General features: G+C 42.3%; 1 protein-coding gene across 4 annotated transcripts in view; it reads left to right on the top strand.

Annotated features, from left to right (window-relative positions):
- Positions 1–845: 845 nt before the first annotated feature.
- Positions 846–23,126, top strand: part of MAP3K20 (mitogen-activated protein kinase kinase kinase 20) — a 138,387-nt gene continuing 116,106 nt past the window's right edge. Inside the window, exons 1-2 of one of the 4 annotated variants that reach the window (XM_081095638.1) lie at positions 846–1,120; positions 13,761–13,953. In XM_081095638.1, the coding sequence (XP_080951764.1) occupies positions 13,795–13,953 (159 nt within the window). In that variant the 5' untranslated portion in view covers positions 846–1,120; positions 13,761–13,794. Of the gene's footprint in view, positions 1,121–1,536; positions 1,891–13,212; positions 13,591–13,760; positions 13,954–23,126 lie in introns of those variants that run through there. The other 3 variants (XM_081095637.1, XM_081095640.1, XM_081095639.1) reach the window with 3 other exon arrangements.

The following is a 23,126-nucleotide window of genomic DNA, read 5'->3' as shown; positions in this document are numbered from 1 at the left end:
ATCTAGTCGGTCACCAACTTCTGTGGCCTCTTCCTGAAGCATGTCTCTCGATTCCACTGCTTTTCTAATTCCATTTTGCACACTCTTACTCAAGCCCCCGGAGTCCCATTCCCAGGGAGGGACAATACTTACCGCTCACGCTGCTTCCCATTTTGTCCTGACAACTCATCCTACAACTCCCGTGGACTGCTCTTTCTCTAAATCACCATGAAAATAAAAAGACAAAGACCTATTCGACCCCCTTGATGCTCCCTTTCCACATTCCCCAGTGTCCATAGATGATAAACTCCAAAACACCCCCCACCCCCCCCAACATGTTGCCATACTTTTGCAACATCGTCTCACTTTTCCTCCACAGAAGCATCCTTCCCAATCCACAGTTACTTTCCCTCCCCGCTATCTATTTCCTCCTTCTGCTGACACCTGGCAGGGGCGCGCATGTCCTCATCTGAACTCAGCTTTGTTCAAGTACCAACCTGGGCACAGAGCATGCCCCCTCCTCAAAATTCGGCAGGCATCTACTACAGTTCCCCTGAGGCAGCCTGCAGCCCCAACTCCTGTAAATATCTCTGCAGGCCTGTCCCCTTCCTAACTAGATCAGGAAGATCTGCAGGGATGGAAGCAACCCCCCAACTTTGTACTGTTTGTGGATAAGGACTGACCAGACAGGACAGATGGTGGTAACTTGTTAAAAAAGACGTGAAGGTACAAAGGGAAGAAGAGGCACCGCCCCGGCGACAGGGCAGGTGGCAGGTGCCCCCGCCGAGCGCCCCGGGGTCCCAGGGCGCTGGGGCGGAGGGAGCCCCTGGGGATGCAGGCGGGACCCGGAGCGCCGCCCCACGCCCGGGCCCGGGGGCGAGTCTGAGCTGCCGGCGGGGCGGCCGGGCGGGCGGCGGCGCTGGGAGGCCCGGCCGTTCCGCGCTCGGAGGTAGGTGGTGCTGTTGCCGGGACTGTCCGTCTCATTGGCGCGGGGAGCAGAGGCGGAATGTTCAACTCCTGACTCCGGCGGAAGCGTGGGAGCCGCGCGGGCCGCCGTCCTCTCCACCCCGGTCGCCGCCCCTGCCCTCGGCTCGCGGGGCCCCGGCGCCCCGGCTGCTGCTCGCGTCCGGCCGGGAGCCAGGTAAGGACCGGGCGGAGGCCAGGGAGGGCGACGGTGCGAGGGAGGCCCGCGCGCTCGCGAGTCGTCCCGACGCTCCGGGCCGCGGCCCAGCCGGGAGCCTGGCCGGCGTGCGGGGTCCCCCCCAACCCCCCCGACCCGGAGCCCGCCCGGGCGGCGGCCGCGGGAGCAAGCGTCCCGGCTCCCGTGGGCTCGGCGCCGGTCCCCGGCCGCGGCCCGGTCGGAGCGGCTCGGGAAGTTCGGGCGCGTCCCACGCAGAAGTTGGCGCGGGGAGAGCGGGGCGCAGCCCGGGCCGTGGCCCTCCGCACCGATCGGGTGGCGCCGGCGCGCAGGCCTCGCGGGGGGTGCGCCGGGCACCTCTCCTCTCGGGAAGCGAAACTCGAGTCTCCCGAATCCGGGCCGGGTGCCGCCGCGCTCCCGCGGAGCCTGCGCGGGCGAGGGGAGACCGCGAACCGGGCTTCTCCGCCGGGCGGGGCGCGAGGTCTCCCACTCGGGGCAGCCGCTTCCTTCCCTGCGGGAGCCTGCGCCCACCCGCACCCTCCAGCGCCCTCTTCTCCTTCCACGGGAGCTGAGGGTCACCCGGTGGCGTCCCGGGTTCGTGGGCTCTGGGCACAGCGCCGAGGCCCCGCCACGCCTGGCTGGCCCCTGACCTGACGGCTTGCAGAGCAACTTTAATACAGAACTGGCCAGGGGACACCGAGCTGCCCAAGGAAAAAGGGCGATCGTTGTCAGAGTGCTGAAACCTGTGTTTCTCATGCGCCTCGAGATCTTGCGTAAGCACTATTTATGGAGAACTTAATTACTATTTTTGTTGGTTTCTTTAATAATGAAAGCAACACACTTTAGTGGCATATTCCAGATGATACTACAATAAGCCGCGCTCAGCGATGATGGTGTGTTAAAATCAACTTACAGGATTAATTCGAAGACACCGGAGCTAAAGGTGGCTGTAAAGTATATTCTTATTTTACCCCTAAAACCTTTTTGCTTTTCTGAGCTCAGTTGGGTTGAACAGCCAGGATCCGTGGATCCAAACCTACCAACCCATTTAAAGACAAAAAATAGAAAAAGTGATTCAAGACAGTTAACGTCTTCTTTGGTAGTAGGACCCTCTCCACAGTGAAATTTCATGGTTTTGATTTTCAAAAAAAATATGTGACGGCTGCATTTTGATTATGGTTTTGGTCATGTGTAGGGCCTTTGTTGTCAATTCCTACTACAATAGGGAGAGATTTGGGAGATTGTAAATGAATATGAATTTGTTTTGTTTGGAAAGAGGGAATTAAGATAAAGAAAAATGGTCTTTTGAGCAATGTGCACTGTTTATTTTAATCTTAAACAATTTAGTTCCTATGATAACTTGTTTTGGAATTGTTTTGGGAGGTGTTTTTCTTTTCTTTTTTTACTGGAAGATATTGTTTAAATCAAAAGTTTTAGTGCTAATAATTCCAGAGTAAATGACCATAATCTGACACTTTGGGGGGGGGGGGGTCCAGAAAAACAAATAGGTGGCTGATCTTTTTTCCTTATCCTTTCAGGGAACACATAAGAGCACATTGGAGGAGAGATGGATAGAGTGAGAGAGGGAGAGAATGAGAGAGAGAGAGAGACAGGGAAATAACCAAATATTAAGCATGATGATTTGGATCTAAAAATGGATGGTCAAAGATCTTGGGAACTAAGGGACCTTCTTGCCAAATAAGGACACTTGGCAGGCTGCACTGTGTATTTTAAGTTAGCACAAGAGTGCGTGCTATTGGCAATATATTGGCGGAGTGCCTATCTGGATCGAGTAGTGTGAATCTGACTCTGATAGGGCTACGCAATTATAAGCAGAGTTATGAGGGGCGTGGAGTGAATAATCTAGTCATCAGAGAAAACACTGGCCAGATCGCAATGATGTTTTGTGAAAAGAGGTTAGATGTAGAGTGAAGCTATTAGTGTGGAGTGAAAGAGAAAAATGGACAGTTGATTTTAGAAATTGATAGATTCAGAGAAAAGAGAGGAGAAAATCAATAATTTGAAAAAGGTATTGGTGGTGATATAGTACTTCTTAGCATAAGACAGCCTTATGCCTGTATCCAGAGATGTTGGCAATAAAAATCAATTTGGCCCTAAACGGTTTGGCTCAGTGGATAGAGCATCAGCCTGCGGACTGAAGGGTCCCGGGTTCGATTCTAGTCAAGGGCACATGCCTGGATTGCTGGCTCCATCCCCAGTGGGGTGTGTGTAGGAGGCAGCCAATCAGTGATCCACTTTCATCATTGATGTTTCTCTCTCTCTCTCTCTCTCTCTCCCTCTCTCCCCCCCCCCCCACTTCCTTTCTCTTCCTCTCTGAAATCAATAAAAATATATTTTAAAAAATCAATCTGGATCATTTGTTTTCCATTTTATTTTACCCAGGACAGATTGATAGGGAGGGTGTCATTTACTACTGCAGGGAAGATTAGGCTGCATCTTTTGTGGCTATTAACCTTGCCCTGCTGCACACAAATAAGCAGAGTTCCAGCTGTGAACAGAGGTGTGCACCTGTTAAGGAAGGAGAGCTGTAAATACTAGAGCTTAGATTGGGTTGACTGATACAGGGTGCTTTTGTGTCAGACCCTCCCACAGACCGCTCAAGCATCGATTATGCCCTAATAGCAGTTAAATAATCCCAGCACAGTAGACAATTCTGTGAGGACAAAGCAGCCACACATTTGACACCCTAACCCCAGCATCACGATTGCTAATAGGAAGTGAAAGCCTCAGATTGAACTGTACGTGGATGGTAAGCAATCCAGTAATTACTGTAATAAGAAAAGGATTTGTTTAAAGTGTGTGTGGTGGTGGGGGGTGGGGAGGAGGGCAAATTAGAAGGAGGAAGAAGAATATAGTGGAAAAAGACATATGGTATGGTGGGGGAAATGGTATTACTTTGGAGTCAGACTTGAGTTTGAATCCCAGTTGTGTCAGCTTTAAGTTAGGTAGTTGGCTGGGGCAACTTTCATACCCTTGACAATCAGTTTCCCCACATGTAAGCTGGGGACAGCGCGTGGAAATGCTTGGACCAGTGCCTGAAACTTCAGCTGCCATAACTGAATAATAGAGAAGGGTGCTTTTTCACATTCTCAAGTTATACCCAGAGAAAGCTGCCTGTCTCACCCATCCCCAACCGAGGCTTGCCTTGGTAGCCTGCTCTGTTCCCAGATCATGGTTACATGTGTCTGTAGGGCAAATGGTTTTCATAGCTACTCTCCTGCTTCTAGTGTAAGGGTTTCTAAAGCAGCTTTGTGCACCTCTGTGTTTATATACAGTTTTGTAATGCTTTCAGGGGAGAATTGGAAAATTCATGCATGTAAATATCTATATGAGAAGCTTGAAGAATTTGGGGGGTTGCGTGAAGAGGGGAAGGTTATGACCTGGAGACCAAAACCAAAATCATTTTATAGCTGATTTTGAGCGCAGTTTATCTCCAGGGACCAACATCCTTCTTCCTGGACTTATCCCTGGACTTCCATCCGGGAAAACCAAAGAGAGGAGGCAAGAATTGCTGTCTAAAGATCATGGAGTAATATTTCTCATTAAAGTGTCCTACTGTGGGGAAGAATGCGTTCCTTCAGGATTTGTAATTGTAGGCGTAAATACCCCAATGGAAGCAAGCACTTTCTTTAAAATCGTGTATTTAATCATGAAAATGCACGTGACTTTTGCATTCTCCTCTGTGTTGTTTGACTTTCTTGTACAAGACAACACAAACAGATACTAAGCATGTTTGTTCCCCCAGATCGTAAAGTAAAATCGATGCTGTCGATGTGTGTTTATTCATACACCATCTGCTCAGTGCTGGGCACCCACCTGTGGGAATACCCACATTTGAGGAGTGCGGGCCGGTTCTGATCATTGGTGCTGCGCCACCAAGCTTCACAGCTCAGCCCAATGCCTGGGGTAATGCAAATCCATTTTGCTAAGAAAAGGATAGGGTGGATCATCATCCAAAGAGTTCCTTTTTCTGTGGCTTTGAAGGAGAAAGAGCTCTTTGCCTTGAGGGTGGAGGGGAGCGGGGAGAGGACGGTTGTAGGATAGAAACCTGGCAGGAGGCTCTCACCTTCCCGGCCAGTTTGGGAGGAGACATGTAGGAGGATAACCCAGTCATCTCCATTGTTCCCATCACTGGCGCTAATCAGTGTGGTTCATGACTATCCCTGAGAAGAGGAGGGAGACCACTCATACTGTATAGTAGGTTAATTAGCCATTGCTTACTCCGAGGGTTGGAGTAGGCCTTAAAAAACCATTCATTCTGCTAACTGTTTGCTCAGTGGTTAGAGCGCCGGCCTCCGGACTGAAGGGTCCCAGGTTCGATTCCGGTCAAGGGCATGTACCTTGGTTGCGGGCACATCCCCAGTAGGGGGCGTGCAGGAGGCAGCTGATCGATGTTTCTCGCTTCGATGTTTCTAACTCCCTATCCCTCTCGCTTCTTCTCTGTAAAATCAATAAAATATATATATATTTTTTTTTTAAAAAAAACACCATTCATCCTGCTCTCGCAGCTGATGTGGGAGTCTCCTACTGTACATTCCCACCTCCCACTGAACACTGTCAGTGATGGGGAACTCACTACTTAACGGGGGGCATCTTTTCTTGGTAGGCAACTCTAATAACCAGCAATTCTTTCTGTAACCTTTTCAACATATAACTTTTCCTCTGGATCGGTGATGCATAATTTAGGGTCTTTCTTTGGTCTTCTCTAGTTTTAACACCCCCATTTCCTTTCATTTTATATCAAGGTCACTGGGTTTTAACCCTCATATTGACCCTTCTCAGGGAACATTCATTCTAGGCAATTAGTCCACAAATTATAACTCTGTTAGCAGTAGCCAGGATGGTCAGATGCTTTCTATTTGACAGAAAACCAGGTTCAAGGGTAGAAACAAAAGCTGAGTAGCAGCAGGGAAGTGTGGGCCTGCTGACTGAGCAGCAACTGCTTTCACACCCACCCTACCCCCAAACACCCAGAAATTCCTCTTCTAGCCAACCCGTAGGAAAGTGCCCTGTTAGTGCTCCTGTATTTCATTCAGATTCCGAATTCCTGTTCCTCCTGCCTCCAGCCATTGAACACAGGCAGCCCTGCCGTGCCCACATCGTGCCTTGTGCCCATTTCTCGTGTCCTTGTTGGGCCTCTGAGCACAGACACTTTTCCACGCAGCATTTCTGTGGCACAAGTGCACCTACCCCTCACCTGCCTGTCCCTCCTATATTCTGCCTCTGGTCAACATTTAAGGAAGTGTGTCATGGAAGCCTGTTTTTCATTCATTGAAACCGTAAAGTGTAAATCAGACTGTTTCTTTTAGCCAACTCGTTTTTATTTTAACCTTTGCTCTAACTAGAGAGTTATGTTACGTATATAGTAAAACATAGAAGAAAGAAAAGAAACAATAGCTGTTGTATTTTTAAGATTCTGAACGTGGAATTCCCTGAGATATCTATGACTGAAGATCCTATTCACTGCCCGGCCGGCGTGGCTCAGTGGTTGAGCGTCAACCTATGAACCAGGAGGTGAGGGTTCGATTCCCAGTCAGGGCACATGCCCAGGTTGCAGGCTCAATCCTCAGCGTGGGATGTGCAGGAGGCAGCTTATCAATGATTCTCATCATGATGTTTCTAGCTCTATCTTCCTCTCTGATGTCAATAAAAATATATTTTAAAAAAGAGATCCTCTTCACGGAACCTGACCTATTCTATATAAGATATACTGTTTTTCTCCTGTGGCAGCCAGGGAGGAAGGAAAGAGTATTTGTGGTAGACATAGTACTAGTTAGTACTAGTCACATACCTGTTCTCCTCTTGCTAGTATAGATCTTAACTTTTTTTAGTGACTAAAAAACCAGAACCATAGAACAGCAGTCCTGTTCAGGAATAGAATACTTACATCTTCAACTGTGGTGTTATGAACCCCAGACCAGAGCCTTCCCCATGTTCTGGAAGCTAAGACTCCTAGGAAAAAAGAACAAACACTGCAGAACCATTATCCAAGTGGTGTTGCTTTTATACACATGATGATAAAGCACAGTTTTATTAGCTTATTCATTAATCTATGTTTAGGAGGCTGAAATAATACTAAGCATTAGGGCAGCAAACATGGCAAAAGAATTTGTCGAGGGCTGGTTTCCAAAGTCTTTTTTGTCATATTCAGGACATAATAAAATTAGTTTTTTCTGTATTGCTTTAAAAATACACTTGTCACTTTTGTGAAGAAGAGAAAAAGGAAAGTGTAAATTAGGGGTAGAAGAATACGAAGGATCTGAATTCAGAAATAGGCCCTAAACCTAAAAGATAGAAAACTTCAGGAAAAAGTCCAAAGACCTATTTCCTAGTAAAGTTGATCCTTTTATAAAGTGCATTTAATTTTTTGACATTGTGCTTTGTAGGTACTTAATGAAGCTGGTTGCCGTTTCCTGGGTCCCTGTGATATGCAGTAGATAAGATCTGAAAGAAAAGAGTGGCCACTACTGAAAGCAGGTGCATTCTAGATCCCTACCAAAGCCAGTGCTATAATTGAATGAACAGGCGCTAGAAACTCTAGTATCTTAAAAAAAAAAAAAGTATTGACTTTTAATAACTTAAATATTCTCCTTATGAAAAAAAATTTTAATGAAAATTATAATTACTTACTAATAAGATAGATGTGGCAAAAACGGCCAAACGTTAAAAGCGGCAAACAGAGGAAAGAGAAAAATACACAAAGAACCACAGATAAAAAGGATTTAGGGATCATTAGTACATTCATCTACTAATAATTGCTCAGCAAAACTAATGGAGTTATAATATAAAGCAGCTCTGAAGATGAGAGAGGAAAACTGTTGAGGAAAGCATACCTGACTACAAAGGCTAAAGAAGTAGATGGCCACGTGTGATATCAAGACTTATTAAAATAATTAGACAGTCATCATTTCCATTTACTGAGCATGTGTGGGACTCTGTGCAAGGTCCTTTCACAGCATCTCCCTCTTCCCAGCAACTGTACAGAGTGGGCGGTGCTATTGCCAGTGGAAAGCCGAGGTCCGAGAGGCACCGTGCCTGTCCAAGGTCTGCCAGCTGGTGAGGGCAGGCTTGCTCTTCCATCTGGAAGATTTATCCAAGAAATCGAATCCTACTAGGCAGACTGGATAACTTTTGGGCGATCAGTTTGAGGCATTCAATAACAGAATGGAAAAGATTTATAATTTTTTTTACTTATTGGTTCTGGAAATGCCATGATCCGAGAAAAAGTGGTTGTTAAAGCTTACTGAGAGGTACAGAGTTCAAACTCACATCTACTGAATTCTAAACCTTGTTGCTGCCATGTTAGCACTTAGGCGGCATCTTTCTGTTTTGTTTTTGTTGTTTTGAATTCAGGGCAGAAGTCCATGTTTTTGGATTAAAGGCTAAAAACTAAAAGGTAAAATAACCCTCCCTTTAAGGGTTTCTACCTTAATATGGTTTTACGTTTGATAATAGCCAATGGTGCTGAATCCTCCCTTTAAGGGTTTCTACCTTAATATGGTTTCACGTTTGATAGTAGCCAATGGTGTGGTGGGTGTGTGCTTTCAGTAATTAATGGTTAAATTTTTTAAAATTTTAATTTAAGAAAATCTTTAAAAATTAAAAAAATATTGTCTTACTACAGTACTCAAATGATGGGGTTAACCACCAAGTTAGTGATTTTCACCGTTTTCAGAGTTGTGACACCCTATTAGGCTTTAATTTTGGTGATATCCCTGCTCTAACTCACCCTTCAGTGCTGTGTGGTAGATACTTATTAATATTTAAAGCAGTTTTGAGCATTTATGAAAAAAAGTTAGAATGCTACAAAATTAGGACTGGGAATTGTTGCATGGAGAAAAGTTGCCTTTTGTGTGTAAAAGCAATTATTTTAACATGGTGGGATGAAAACATCATAGGACTGGGTATACTGTGTAAATACATTTACATAGATGACACTTATTAAATTCTGGCGTATTCCCTGGAGAATACATCGGAAAAATAAGAACACAATTTGATTAGGTAGCAGTCTTCCCCAAGATGCTGTATGATTAATCAGCAGCTCAGGTTTTTCATTCTTCTGGTCATAAGTTGATCCTCTTAGAATAATGATTTTTAAAATTAAAGGAGAGAAAGTTCAAAGGGGAAAACAAATATATATGGTCTGACACTCACATAGATGGCAGTGGGAATCTCAGTTGGGCTTCACAGGTAAGTCCATGATGCTTTGCCCAGCTCATGGGAGTGAAAACCTGTACCCGTCCCCTCCAGAATTGTTAGTCTCTTTGTTAATCAGATGGGACTTAATTTTGTATGGTCTCAATAAAACATTCACATAATTACATAGTTCCTTAATACATAGCTGGTTTCCAAATGGCGGGATGTATCACAAAGTGAGTAATAGTGATTCTGAGAAGAACATGACTAGTTGCCTCATCTCAGGGGGTAAAGATTGTGGAGATCTGTGCTGCTCAAAGACCCGCCTTCCTCTGACACCCTTAGGCCAGTTTACAGTGTGCCTGATTTACCAGAGTGCATCCAGCTTCCCTGGGCCTGCTTGCTCTGCACCGGAGGGTGTAGAATTAATCATACTGCTCTCACCTTTGGTTCAGATCTCTGTTTATTTTTTAAAAGGATTTCCCTTCCTCTCTCCCTCTTTTCCAACTTCTCCTTTGGACTCAGAGACATTCAATTCTGGAGGTCCCAAACATACGCTCTTCAGCCTCCCAAGAGGCTAGGCAGCTCTTTCCAAATCAGGATTTGCTTAGAATCCTCCAGGGTGGATGGGAGAAGAACTTGTGAGGTTTTAGATTGTACTTAGTCCGGTTGGAATCTTTTCAGTTGCAAAAGGCATAATCGAAGAATAGCCAGAAACTGTTTATTTATGTATTTGTTCATGCAACAAATATTTTTGAATGGAGAAGTGACAATGTGCCTGGCTGTGTACTTGGTGCTGAAGATCCAGCAGTAAATAGAAATGGCTTTTGCCTTTGGGCAGCTTACAGCCTGGTGGGAACTAAGTGGGAAAGATGAATGAATAAAGAAAGGAGTTATGACACAGAAGAAGGAAAATTTAACTCTGTTCATGAGGGTCAAAGGAGGTGGTTGTGGACAAGAGTTTGTTTTAGAAAAACGAGTTTTTTAATATTTAAAGACACAAGCCTGTGCAAAGGTATGGAGATAGGAGAGAGCAGCCTGATTGGAACTGCATGTGGCTCCTCGTGTGTATGTGGGGAACGAGAAGACAAGGAGTAAATGTGGCTGTCGGCGGTAAAGGAAGAGCACAAGACAATGTCCCAGAGTTAAAAGACATGACGTACAGACAGCGTTCACTCAGTGCCCTGTCAATGACTGCAAAAGACTCAGTCCTAAGCGTATGCTATTAATTTCAGGATTCCAGGGATGAATACAAGATCCTAAAAGCTTTCAGAAAGGAAAAGATATGTAAAAAGGATTAGTAACCAGAGCAGCATCAGACTGCTCTACAGCCACATTAGAAACTAGACTATGAAGTAATGCTTCCGAAATTATTTCCTACCTGAAATTACATACCCAGCTGGGCCTCCAATCAAGACATTTTGAGACACACTGATTCTCAAAAAAAATTACATAGGGTACTCTATTCAGGTAGCTAACGGGAGATGTGCGCTGTCAACCGAGAAAGTAAACCGAGAAAGAAAAGCCAGGAGAAACAAGAACAGGTGTTCACAGAGGAAAATGTGAAGGAAATTCTTAGGATGATGGTAAAGGGAAGGGAAGTTACAGTTCAAGTCAGGCCTCCAGAGCAACCATTCTAGCCAGGGTGAATCAGGGTGAAGGGTAAGGAGGAATGTCTCCAAGGAAAGTACAGAATTAAAAAAATTACCTGATGTTTTTACTTTATTGAGAGTAATTTTGCAGTTCTTGGAAGAATTTGATGAGGTTAATAAGTGTTAGGTATATAAGAAGCTAAGCAAACAACAACAAAGCAACTAATAACTCTAGGAGAATCAAAAAGTTATCCAAGAAAGGAAAAGTTATTCAATTCTACATAGCACTCCTGGGAATAATATTTACTTTGTCAGACTACTGTAAACCCTGAATATTGACTAGAGTCTAGTCCAGGGGTGGGCAAACTACGGCCCGCGGGCCGGATCCGGCCCGTTTGAAATGAATAAAACTAAAAAAAAAAAAGACCGTACCCTTGTATGTAATGATGTTTACTTTGAATTTATATTAGTTCACACAAACACTGCATCTATGCTTTTGTTCCGGCCCTCCGGTCCAGTTTAAGAACCCGTTGTGGCCCTCGAGTCAAAAAGTTTGCCCACCCCTGGTCTAGTCACTACTAGACTAAATGTTACCGTGTAGTTGAAAGCTGGGAGGATTAGGCAAGTGTGGCATATTGTGTGCAAAGAGATTAAGGGTAGTATATGAGGACTAAAGCCTTATCTTCCACTGACAGAAATTAATAGATAATATCTAAAATGGAACAACCAAGAAATTGCAATAGAAACACATTTTTTTTTTAAGAAATACGTACAGAGGTAAATACCAGAAGAAAATGCTAAAGGAGTTGAAATTAGTTCCCTCTGGAGAGAAAATCCAGTGAGGAAAGGGGTGGGCACAGCAGTTCTAATTTTATTGTAAGCTTTGTAGTTCTGTTTTCTTTTTTGTATTTTTATAAAAATGATCAATAAAAATATAGGCCTAGCGTCTGTAACACTGAGGGAATCTTGCAATGGTGTTTCGCATTCTGTTGAACAAACTATTTAGCTTACGTATTCCGTGTACCTATCTTTGCCACATTCCTAAATTTTACCCACACTTTTTTCTTTTGTCTGATTAACCAAATATGAATTGAAGCGAAAGTTAGTAAGATAAGTTATTGGCTCAGATATGTGTGTGGACTGCCCCTGGGTGCTCGGTATTTTCTGCCTCTATTTTTACATATTTGCTAAGTTACCTGTTCAACGTTAGAGGATAAGCAGTCTCCCCTCTTACCTTCTCCCCAAAGTAGAGCAGAGCTTGACTTCACATAAGAAATCACCATTCTTCAGTGACTGCTCTCCTAAAATGGGATTGCTAGTCAGTAAGATCTCTGAGCCGCCTGCTTACATCACTCGGCAAAGCTGCAAGCTGTTTATAAAGAAATGCTGTCAATTTGAGTAGATAGAAACTGCCCCCTCCACCTTTTTATTTTGAAAATAATCAACTGCCACAGAAAGATGACCAGAGTAGTAAAACGCCCATGCACTTTCATCTAGATTTGCTAGTTCTTAACATTTTGCTACGTTTGCTTCCCCTCTCTCTATACCCATTTTTTTGAGGGAGGGGGAGTTGAATAATTTTAAATTAAGCTGTAGGTAGCATGCTTTAATATGTCTACCAGCATATCTCCCAACAAGGACATCCTCAAACTAAACAAAAATACCGTTATTTGCCATAGATAATTTAATATTATCTAATATATAGTACAGATTCAGATTTTCCTAAAACCCCAGTGATACTTTCTATAGATAGTTTTGGTCCCAAATCCAGTGATCACGCAGTGCATTTAGTCATTATGTTTCTTTAAGTCCTCCTTATTCTAGAAGTTTCCCTGCTTAAAAAAAAAGAATCTTTCATGACATTGACAGTTAGGAGGAGGCCAGGCCAGTTGTTTTGTAGAGTGTCCTGTCCACGTGTTGCCTTTTTGCTCCCTCATTGTAAGATTCTGGTTTACAGTGTTGGCCAGCGTATGTGCACAAGCTTTCTCACCCACCTGCTTTTTATGCACGTTCAGAATTACAGTGTTCTGCTTTCTTGTTTGTATGTTTTTGTTTTGTGTTTCCTGCTAATCTGTGGTTTGGCCTGGGGTGCGGAGGGTGAACACTTACCTGGTGCGTCGTAAAAACACCTGAGGCTGCAGAAAATGTCACTCAAGTAATCTCGGGGAGGGGACATCCGTTCCTCTGGAAACAAGCATAATATTTTTGTTCAACATTCTTGGCAGAGGTCGTTGGATGACTTAATATACTGTAATCAGGGCAAGTTTTCTCCTCTTTAATTAAGTTTCTGCTACAGTGTACAGTCCAGGGAGCCACTTGGAAAAACACTTGGCCAGCTTCCCTGTCATCCCTAACCTGAACGCTTTTGCTTTCGGACCCCAAACCCTGACTGCGTTCAGTGCGCAGCGTTTGGCTCCCCTCGCGCCAGGATGCTCAGTGGCTTAGGTTATGTGTATTTTGCGTGAAGTGAGCACAGCGTGGAGAGATGGCGTGCCTCACATGCCAGGGGAGCTAGGCCAGCTCGCTGCGGAAGGCACGCTTCCCGGCCGCCCCGGCTTCCTGATAGGAGACCTGGTGACACAGTAGCCTTTAGGCAGAGCTCGGGGATGTGCAGGAAGTGCGGCTACACGTTTTGTCAGGGGGGAAATCTGAGCCATTTCTCTGCGGACAGCTGTGTGGCAGAGTCTGGGCAAGTTGCTGCTGAATTTTGCACGGGCTGCCAGGGTAAGCGTTCTCCTTTTGATTTGTTTATAGTCCTGGTTTTCCTTCTCCTGAGTCATCAAGGTTCTTTCTGGAAGTTTCACGGGACTTATTGTACGTGACCTGAAGTGGGATTCAGAGGATTCATTCTGATAGACTTGTAATCCAACTTTTCTTTCTCTTTCTCTCTGCAGAGTCTGTGGAAGTATAATACTTTGTCATTATGCGATGTCGTCTCTCGGTACCTCCTTTGTGCAAATTAAATTTGATGACTTGCAGTTTTTTGAAAACTGCGGCGGAGGAAGTTTCGGGAGTGTTTATCGAGCCAAATGGATATCACAGGACAAGGAGGTGGCTGTGAAGAAGCTACTCAAAATAGAGAAAGAGGTAAGGTCCTTTCCTGCTCTCATAAGTGGTCACACTGGCGCTTATGTAAGTTTTTCAAGCTCGAGGCAGAGGTCACAGGCTGCCAGGGACCTAGCAAGGCCGTTTCCCAACCTCCATTCCGGGAGCCCCATAAATAGAAAGTGTTGCCGCGTGTGCTTTAGGGTTGATTTCTACTAGGCTCATCTGAACTGAGAGGATTTCTTTCCATGGCATGAAATAGACCGAATGTTCTCTGAACTCTCCTGGAGAGGAGGTAAGATTTCAGACCTTTTCTTTTCCCTCATCAGCCAAGAGGGGTCAGTAAAGAGTAGTGTGTCCAGTTTTCGTCCCCCTTCCATTTTCTGTCCGTGAATTTGTGCTCATCCAGAGTTGTCTTTTCAAAACCAAAAAGCACTTCCTACTGAAGTATAAGCAATGCCAGCTTTTTGGATTTCACCTCTGCTTGAGGCCAAAAGTGACGGACCTTGTTTAATAAAGAATTAACAGGTGCCCGACAGAGCTGCGCTGCTTATAAAACCAGAAACGGCTTTCAGAGTCTGGGATACGTGCTGGTCCTAGTCAGGCTCAAAGCTCATGGGCCCTTCATCTTTCTCAGGAACGTGGTACCGTGTCCCCCAAATTCAGCGTGGTGCCTTGAAGAGTGGGGCTGATGTGGAGCTGACCTGCAGGGGCTCAGTGCCATTGATAATTTCTAGTAGCTACCCTCGGGAGCTTGTCTTGGTCATTTCTATTTTCCTATTTATATTTCTACTAGCCCTGTTTTGGCTAGCTATTATTCTCTTCAGTATCTTTAAAAGTGAACTTTTCCATAAATATCCTTTAATCTCCCTGAATGGGTTTTTTTTGTTTTTTGTTTTTTTCATTAATTGCTGTCAGTGCAACCGTAGCAACTGTTGAAGGAAGGAAACCCAAAAGGCAGCACTGGGCGGCCTTCCCCCAGCCCTGCTGTGTGACTGTGATCACCAGCAGTGTTTCCAGTTGCTGGAGCGGGGTCAGAGGGCTCACCTCTGCCATGGGGTATCTGGAGGCTGTGGGAAGCTTAGACGTGAAAGCTTTTAGAACCAAGTACGCGAAACAGAAGGGTACTATGCGGAACAAGTTTCCTCCTCCTCATTTCTTGATCAGCACAGTTTTAAATAGTAGCCAGGTAATAAGACCATTCCTTACTCTGGACTGAACCTAGCTTTTTTAATCTAGTGAAGTCTTTATAGGAAGCATTGTCATGCACCCTTTTTATCGTGGGAAATAGAGCTTTGAGAAATGTGTGGAGCCTCCCCAGAGGGACAAGTGAAATCCAGGAGATCAGATTCCCTATTTTTTTTGTTGTTGTTCTTTTCAACTCTGAAACCTCTAGTTGACCAGGTTAAGGGTAGAAAATAAACCAGTTCCATCACATTTTAGTCAAAGAAGTATAGAAGTGTGCTAATATTTTTATACATTAGGTCATGCAACTTCAGTACAACGAACATACTATCTTTATGTGATTGTTGGATGTGAGACTTCATGAGACACGAAACAGATGTTGATAGGAAAACAATAATTGCAACACATTCCCTCCTCCCCCAACCCATGCTTAGTACCTTTTTCGCTACCTTTGAGAGAGCCAGGAAAATGACACAGGAAAGCACAAGGGGTGTAGCAGGAGCTGGAAACTGCCAGGTGCTGCTCTGGTGTAAGCTTTGAACCTGCGTGGTGTCATTTGGAAATTGAGTTGGTTACAGTAAACTACAGGAGCATCCTATATAATAAAAGGCTAATATGCAAATTGACTGAACGGGGGAACAATCGGTCTCTATGATGCGCACTAACCACCAGGGGGCAGACGCTCAATGCAGGGGCTGCTTCCTGGTGGTCAGTGCGCTCCCACAGGGGGAGTGCAGCTCAGCCAGAAGCTGGGCTCATGGCTGGCAAGTGCAGCGGCGGTGGCAGGAGCCTCTCCCGCCTCCACAGCAGCACTAAGGATGTCTGACTGATGGCTTAGGCCCACTCTGGGGGCTGGGGGAGCCATCAGTCGGACATCCCCCAAGGGCTCCCGCACTGTGAGAGGGCGGGCGCAAGCCAGTCTGAGGGACCCCCACCCCCTGAGTGCACGAATTTTGTGCACCAGGCCTCTGGTAACTCATAACTTGTAAGTAGAGAAAACAAATTCTATTTCAGCTTTGGGGCTTGGTTTAGTCAGTGATTATCAGTGATAAAGAGATATGGTAAATTATTACAGAGCAATATTGCATCCCACACCTACTGAATCAACAAGAGTGTAAGATACAGAAAATTTTTGCTTAGGGGATGGCAGTTATTGGAAAGGAAATATGCATTTCTTATGCAAATATTTGTTATACTTTATGAGGTAGGTATTGGCTTGCTGCCTAGGTGTTTTCTAAGTGGTAAGATAAAGGTAATTAGCTCTGGATTTTATTTTACAGATTCAGTTTCATGTCACTTGGTCATTTTTGCCAGTGAGTTTTAGAAACAATGGAATATTTAATAATGTGTACGTGGCTCACACATGTAATTCTTTAATTAAATATATGTTATGAACTTAGTAAAAGATGGAGAAAATATAGACCAAACTCTTTAATGTTGCTTATGTGAGAGGATAGAGAAAGACTATTGATTTTCACTTTATTTGTAGACCTCTAGTCTAGTGAGTATATATTGCTCTCCTCTGCTTTAGTGCATACATCTGGATTGCTGCAATCAGTGATATGCTCCTGTTAGAAATGTAATTTGGTAAACTTTTAGAGAAGAGTTTAGCAAAATCTATTTTAAAAATCTTAAAATATTTCCTTTGAGACAGAAATTTTACTTCTGGGACTTTATCCTAGGAAATAGGAAATAATCAGAGATATGCAAAAGGATGGATATAACAGGCTGTTGTTCATCCAACATGTAGAATGGTGAAGAATTAGAAACCCAAGTGTCCTATAACAAAATATCTTTTAAATTATGGTACATCTCATGTGAAGAGTGTGCTAATGAACTCAGTATATGTATATTAAACTCATTGTTTTGTTCATTTTAAATATGTTACAATTTTATTCATCAATTATACCTCAGTAAAGCTGAAAAAACGATGCTACATTTGTACAGTGGAATTCCATTGCATTTGGAAGAATATTTAAAGAGTTAGGAAAATGCATATGATACACTGCTAACTGGTTAACGAGTTATAAAACATTTTAATATGATCCCAGTTGTCTGCTTGGTGTCTCTTTTTTTTCTGATACTTTCTTTTGTTTTCCATATTTTTCTGTGATGATCTCATGTCAACCCCCCCCCAACATTTTATTATGAAAATTTTCAAAAATAAAGAAAAGTTTACAAAGTTTTATAGTGAACACCTATGTATCTACCATCCAGGGTCTGTCATTAACATCAATATTTGCTTTATCTCATATATACCCAGCTATGTATCCTTCCATTCATCAATCCACTTTGATGGCATTTCAAAGTAAGCTACAGGCATCAATACATTTCCCCTTAAGTTCCTGTAAAGCATGCCTATTATTACCACAGTTCAGTATGTGTTTGCAGTTTTGTTTTCTTTTGAGATAAAATTTACATACAATGAAATGCATGTATCACTCAGTTTTGACAAATGTGAGCCCATGTGACCCATATATTTACTTTTATAATTAAATAAAATATTTAATTATAAAATATAATTAGAAAAACACAATTTTAAAAAGTGTAGCTCTGACAATCTGTGGCACTCTCTAAGGTTGTTCCAGGGAATTGAGTTTTATAAACCTCTTTAGTATGTCACAAATTACTGATTTTTCAGTCTCAATATGTTCCTCTAAAATGCTTAATCTGTACTTTTCCATAACAGTGCTACAGGATCTGCAGTGGTGATTTAGCTTGTTTATGTTAGTTACAGGTTTACCTATAGTGCACTATTTATTTTTGTTTTTAAAAAGTCTACAACAGGAAAAAATGATCTGAAGAATATATACCAAAGGTAAGAGAAGAAACCATTATTGTATCTTTTTGGAAAATTTCAGTTGAGCTGAGTTCAAACCAAATTGCTGAGGCTGAAATTGAAGCAAGGAGTGGAGAGGGCAAAGAAGGCCATTGTGGATCAGTGTCCCCTTCCAGTGACTGCTGGCCCAGAGAACAGTCCCACACAACAAGTATTCATCAGCCTCACAGCGGGGGCTTTAGAGCGGTTCATCGGAACCGTTCATTTTACCCGTGCTGTACATTTGATGACATGTAGAACCAGACCTGTCTGTACATGGTATTTTTTTTTCCATCTGAGAGATGGAAACCTGCAAGCATTTGCATTAACTTGGGATTTGATATTCAACTGATAGTAGAAAACCAGATTTAAGTATGAGATGTGAACGAAACACAATTGCTTTTCATTTTCCCAAAAGAATTGAAAGGAAGTTCAATCCTCAAGAGATAAAATATGAGGCTTTTTCAGCATTTGCCTTGCTTTTTGCAAGGCACCACTTCCTTTATTTAAAAAACATTTTTTCCTTCCATATCTGACTGTTGTGGAAATGTTGAAAGCCATATAAGTTTAAATTTCAAAACTGTCCCACATTGTAAATATTTATAAAGAGAGCTCAAAAATGTCAAAAACTGATTATAAGAACAGGAGCTACCAGTAACTTTTTATATAAAAGGGGAATATACCTGTGAAATAGAAAACACAATCTTAATATTGACACAAAACTAGGAAAGAATGAGAAATAAAAGCTATCAACATGACAGCATTTAGTGCTTCATAAAAACCTAGTTAATGTTGTTACTACTTTGTTAGTTCATAGGAGAGAGACCCTCTTTTCTTTGTAGTTCTGTCGCTGGCTTTTTATTAATAAATTATTTGCATTTGCTTCAGTTGTAGAAATGCTGTTGTAATGTTTTCCCCTGTCCCTGAACACAATAAAGAGAATTACACATTTACCTTCTTTGTGTAAATGTGTAATGCCTGCCTTGCCTGGCTCACAGTAATGTACTTGTTCCTTGCTGCTTGGCATCATGTCACTGTAGACTCTCCTTTCATTCTTGTTCAGGAAAGCTGTCCTGTATTTCAGTACCCACATTTCCTTCATTTACTTTGTGGAGCCGTGAAAAGGCTAGAACACGGCCGTCCTCACTGTATCACTGGTTGTGACTTGCGTGCAGCTATGTAGTAACAGAACATCTTGCTTTACCTGATGTTTGATTTTTATAAATGCGCTTGCTTTTGTACCCCTTAGAGTGGCATGCCATTTCCACTTATGGGATTTTAAACATTTCCCTGTGCCATGTTTTGACTCTGTGCTACATATATAAACCATCACTTGAACTAGAGAATAAGAAAGCTAATGAGTTATTTTATTTGCCAACTAATGTAGGCATCATCCAGAAGTCTGTATTGAACAGCTGTCTGTCACTCAGCTCTTTTTGATGAGATATTTCTGTTACTGGGAGCTTATAATCTATGACACTCCAATGTGAACTGCTATAAGGAGATATAGAAAATTAGTGGTTACAAAATAGTCACAGAGGTGTAAAGTACAGCATAGGGATTATAATCAGTAATAGTCTAATAACTATGCATGGTGCCAGGTGGGTACTAGAATCATGAGGGGAATCACTCCGTAAATTATATAATTGTCTAATCACTATACCTGAAACTAATATAAAATCATACTGAATGTCAACTGTAATTGAAAAAATATAAAAACAATAATAAAGTTAAAAAAAAGTAAAGAGACATGGAAAATTGGACACATGTTGAACAAATATGTAAATTACATGAGTAAGCATGTGTTACTGATACTTCTGAAGGTAACACAAACCTTTTGGGAGAGGTAACTTTACAGTGAGGAAAAGCTACAGGAATGGTTTCTTCTGGGACCAAGGAGCGTCCAGAAAACTACCTGAGTTGTAAATAAAATTCTTACCATGTTATGTGGAGTGCAGTTACAGTAAGACAGACATCACTCTACGATATTTTTCAGATTGTTGATGTCATCATAAAAATCTTTTATTTGCAAGAGAAAGCCCCTGTACTTACTTTTGCTCCTTAGTCATTTAACATTTTTTACATCCTTTCAAAACTTTGTTAGATTACTTGTTTACTTGCATGTGGAGGTTATTTTGGGCTTGTCATGTGAGGAACTTTATTGCAACTGTTATTTCAGCTCTCATTAAAGAAGCATTATTCTTGGTTTATTAAGCAATAAACATTTCGACTACTTAATGTTTATTCTCCAGCCATACACTAAATACTGTGCTGAATTCAAACCAGTGCATGCATTTCAATAAAAATGTTATGTCTTGATTAACTGGTGTTATACAAAGCCAGGCTCTTGCTGCTGGAAGAAAAATAGTAGGAAGCACGAATTGCATGTCTGAGATACCCAAAGTCTAATAGGCAGACAATTGAAAAATTGGAGGAGAGGAAGAGCCACCCATGAACACTCCTGATAGTTTCAAAATAGATAGCATTTGCTCTCAGTCTTCAGAATAGAATTACCTCACTTGTGTATTAAAAAGGTGCCAAGAATTTTCTTATCTACTTTCTGGTGTAGACAGGAAGTCACTGACATGACATTACCTAAGATAGGGACCTTCTTATCAACTTGTTCTCATTCACGGTTGAGCCCTTCTCCTGGTTCGGACACCCAGTTTCTGTTTGAACACTGTCATGGATAACATGTGAGGTGCAGGCTGTTCAATTTTGGAGCAGTTTCACTCTGAGGAAGTTCTTTACAATGTAACTTTCAGCCACTGATACTGGTTTCCTCTTCAGGGCCACACCAGGACAAATCCTAAGCAATAATAAACAGGGATCGATCACCTTAGCTTTCCCTTCTTTTGTGAGATTTGCGTAAGGTTTTTGCTCTCCTGAGTTACAGAAGACAGTTTGCCGTTCCTAGTCCACTTGGGAGCCTTTTCTTCTCCATGTGTACCTGGAGATCTTAATAAATTAGTTTGTCTTTGAATGAAAGGTTCTGTTCCATAGCAGCTGGGAAGGATTTTCCTGGCCGTGTTTCTCAATCTGTTTTTTTTCAGACCTGTTTCCAAAAAAGGAATCTAAGATGCTTTTCCTTAGCTCTGTGAATGTCAGATGTTCACTGATTCATGACCTGAGAAAAATTAAGGTGTCCTAAATGAAATGAGACTGCCGGAATTTTAATGACTTGAAAATATAACTCCTAGCCCTGATACTGTTCTTCAGGAAAACAGCGCTCGGTAAAATTAGCTACATTAGAGCAGCTACACTGATAAAGATGAAAATGTCTGGGCAGTGTTTATGCGAGCTCTGTTTAAGGAGGGTACTGTACGGCCGCTCTGCTTTTGAAGAGAGATTATATTAAGCAATCAACGTACAGAATCGGTTTAACTCACTACATTTTAAAAACAAGCAGAGCAGTGCTTTCACTAGTGGGAAACTGAATTTGTTATTGGAACTAGGGACGTAGAGTCTACTTTGGGGGGGGGTTAATCGGGGAAAAGGGGACATGTAAAACTTTAGACAATAAAAAATAAGTACTCAGATAAAAGAAAAAAGAAATATGTGTACATTTTTATTTTAATCATTGGGTGGGAGTTTTAAAATGTAATGCATAGTTTACTTAGCATCTCAACTAACTGCTCCAAAAGGATTTAGCTGCTGAGCAAATTTTTAGAGTTGTGAACGTGGAGAACTTTTTCTCCTTAAAATTTCAGGATAGTTTCTTAAGCCTATGTTCTTCCTTGAGACACACTTTATTCTCAGAGTAATTACGAGATTTTAGGAAGAGATCAAGAAATTAACACTAACCAAATTTGAGGTATGGAGTGTTAAAATTTTATATTCTGCCTGGTTTTGAAAATAATTTCAGATTGTTAGTAGGTAGGATGAGTATATTTTTGAGGTTCCGGGTAAAATCCTCTGTACCTCCCCCAAATCTCTCACCTGAATGTAGAGTAAGGATATAAAAGAAACGAACATGTCTTGAGTTCCTGTTATTTATAGCCACTACTCTGAGCACTTTACATGTATTCTCTATGTAATTCTGTTGCTAATGCCTCAAATTTTAGCATTGTGATTTCAGTCTTTAAGATGGTTTCCCTAATGAAACAGCAGCTGCCACTGAGAAAGGTAACTCCACATGTAAGTGATATCACTGAGTAAATGACATACGTGTTTTTTTCTCTGAGCACATACTTTTCAGGTGGGGAGATGAATAATTGATGCTGCAGGACTCTGTGGCCGGAACAGATTACAAGGCAGCCTCCTTTTCTGTGTTCTGCCATCCAACAAATATTGAGTATTTGTTCCATGCTCGGCACTATTCTAGATAATTGGAGCCACATCAGTAACTAAAATAGAAAAATATTCATGCCCTCTTAGAGCTTACCTACAAATGTGGAAAATATGGTCTGTTAAAACATGATAAAGACCCTTACCCCTCTTAACTATGGGCTGAACTTAGTTACTAACCTACAAAGATTAGAGTACAGAAAAGAAGGAATTAGTAACGTTATAATGGACAAAACTGGCAGCCACCACCTTGGCCAAGTGAGCAGGGTTAACATCACTAGTGATAATTTATGTCGATGGCATATATATCAGTATGATGTGATGAGAAAAGTACTTCATCTTGGTGGTCTTCTTCCCCAAACTTATAGCCCCAGCCTAGTCATGAGGATAACGTCAGATATCCCAAACCGATGGACATTCTACAAAGTACCTGGCCAGTAGCCCCCAGACTGTTATGGTCTTGAGAAACAGAGAAAGACTGAGAAACGTGTCATAGTCCAGAATGGAGTTTAAGGAGGCATGACCATCAAACACAATTCAGTATCCTGAATTGGATTCTAGAACAGAAAAAAAAGGACATTGGTGGGAAAATGGTGAATCCAAATGAAGTCTGGAGTTTAGTTAACAGTAATGTAGGAATGAGGATTTCTTTGTTTTGACAAATCTACCCTGATGGTGCAACATGTTAACATTAGGGGAAATAGGATGAGAGTAACCATCTGCATGATCTCCTCAACTTTTCTGTAAATCTAAAGTTATTCCACAGTAAAAGGTTTATATAAAAATGTAAGGAAAAACATAGAGCAGTATAAAGGAGATAAGGAATGCCAGAATGGGGCCGAAGTTGCAAATTTAAATAGGTTAGTCAGTTATAGAGAAGGTGATATTTGAGTAAAAAGTTTAAGGAAGGCCCTGACCGGTTTGG

Source organism: Myotis nattereri (genome assembly GCF_964212035.1).
Source record: "Myotis nattereri genome assembly, chromosome: 7".
Taxonomy (NCBI): Eukaryota; Metazoa; Chordata; class Mammalia; order Chiroptera; family Vespertilionidae; genus Myotis; species Myotis nattereri.
Note: the sequence above shows the minus strand (reverse complement) of the source record. Positions and strands in the feature narration are given on the sequence as shown.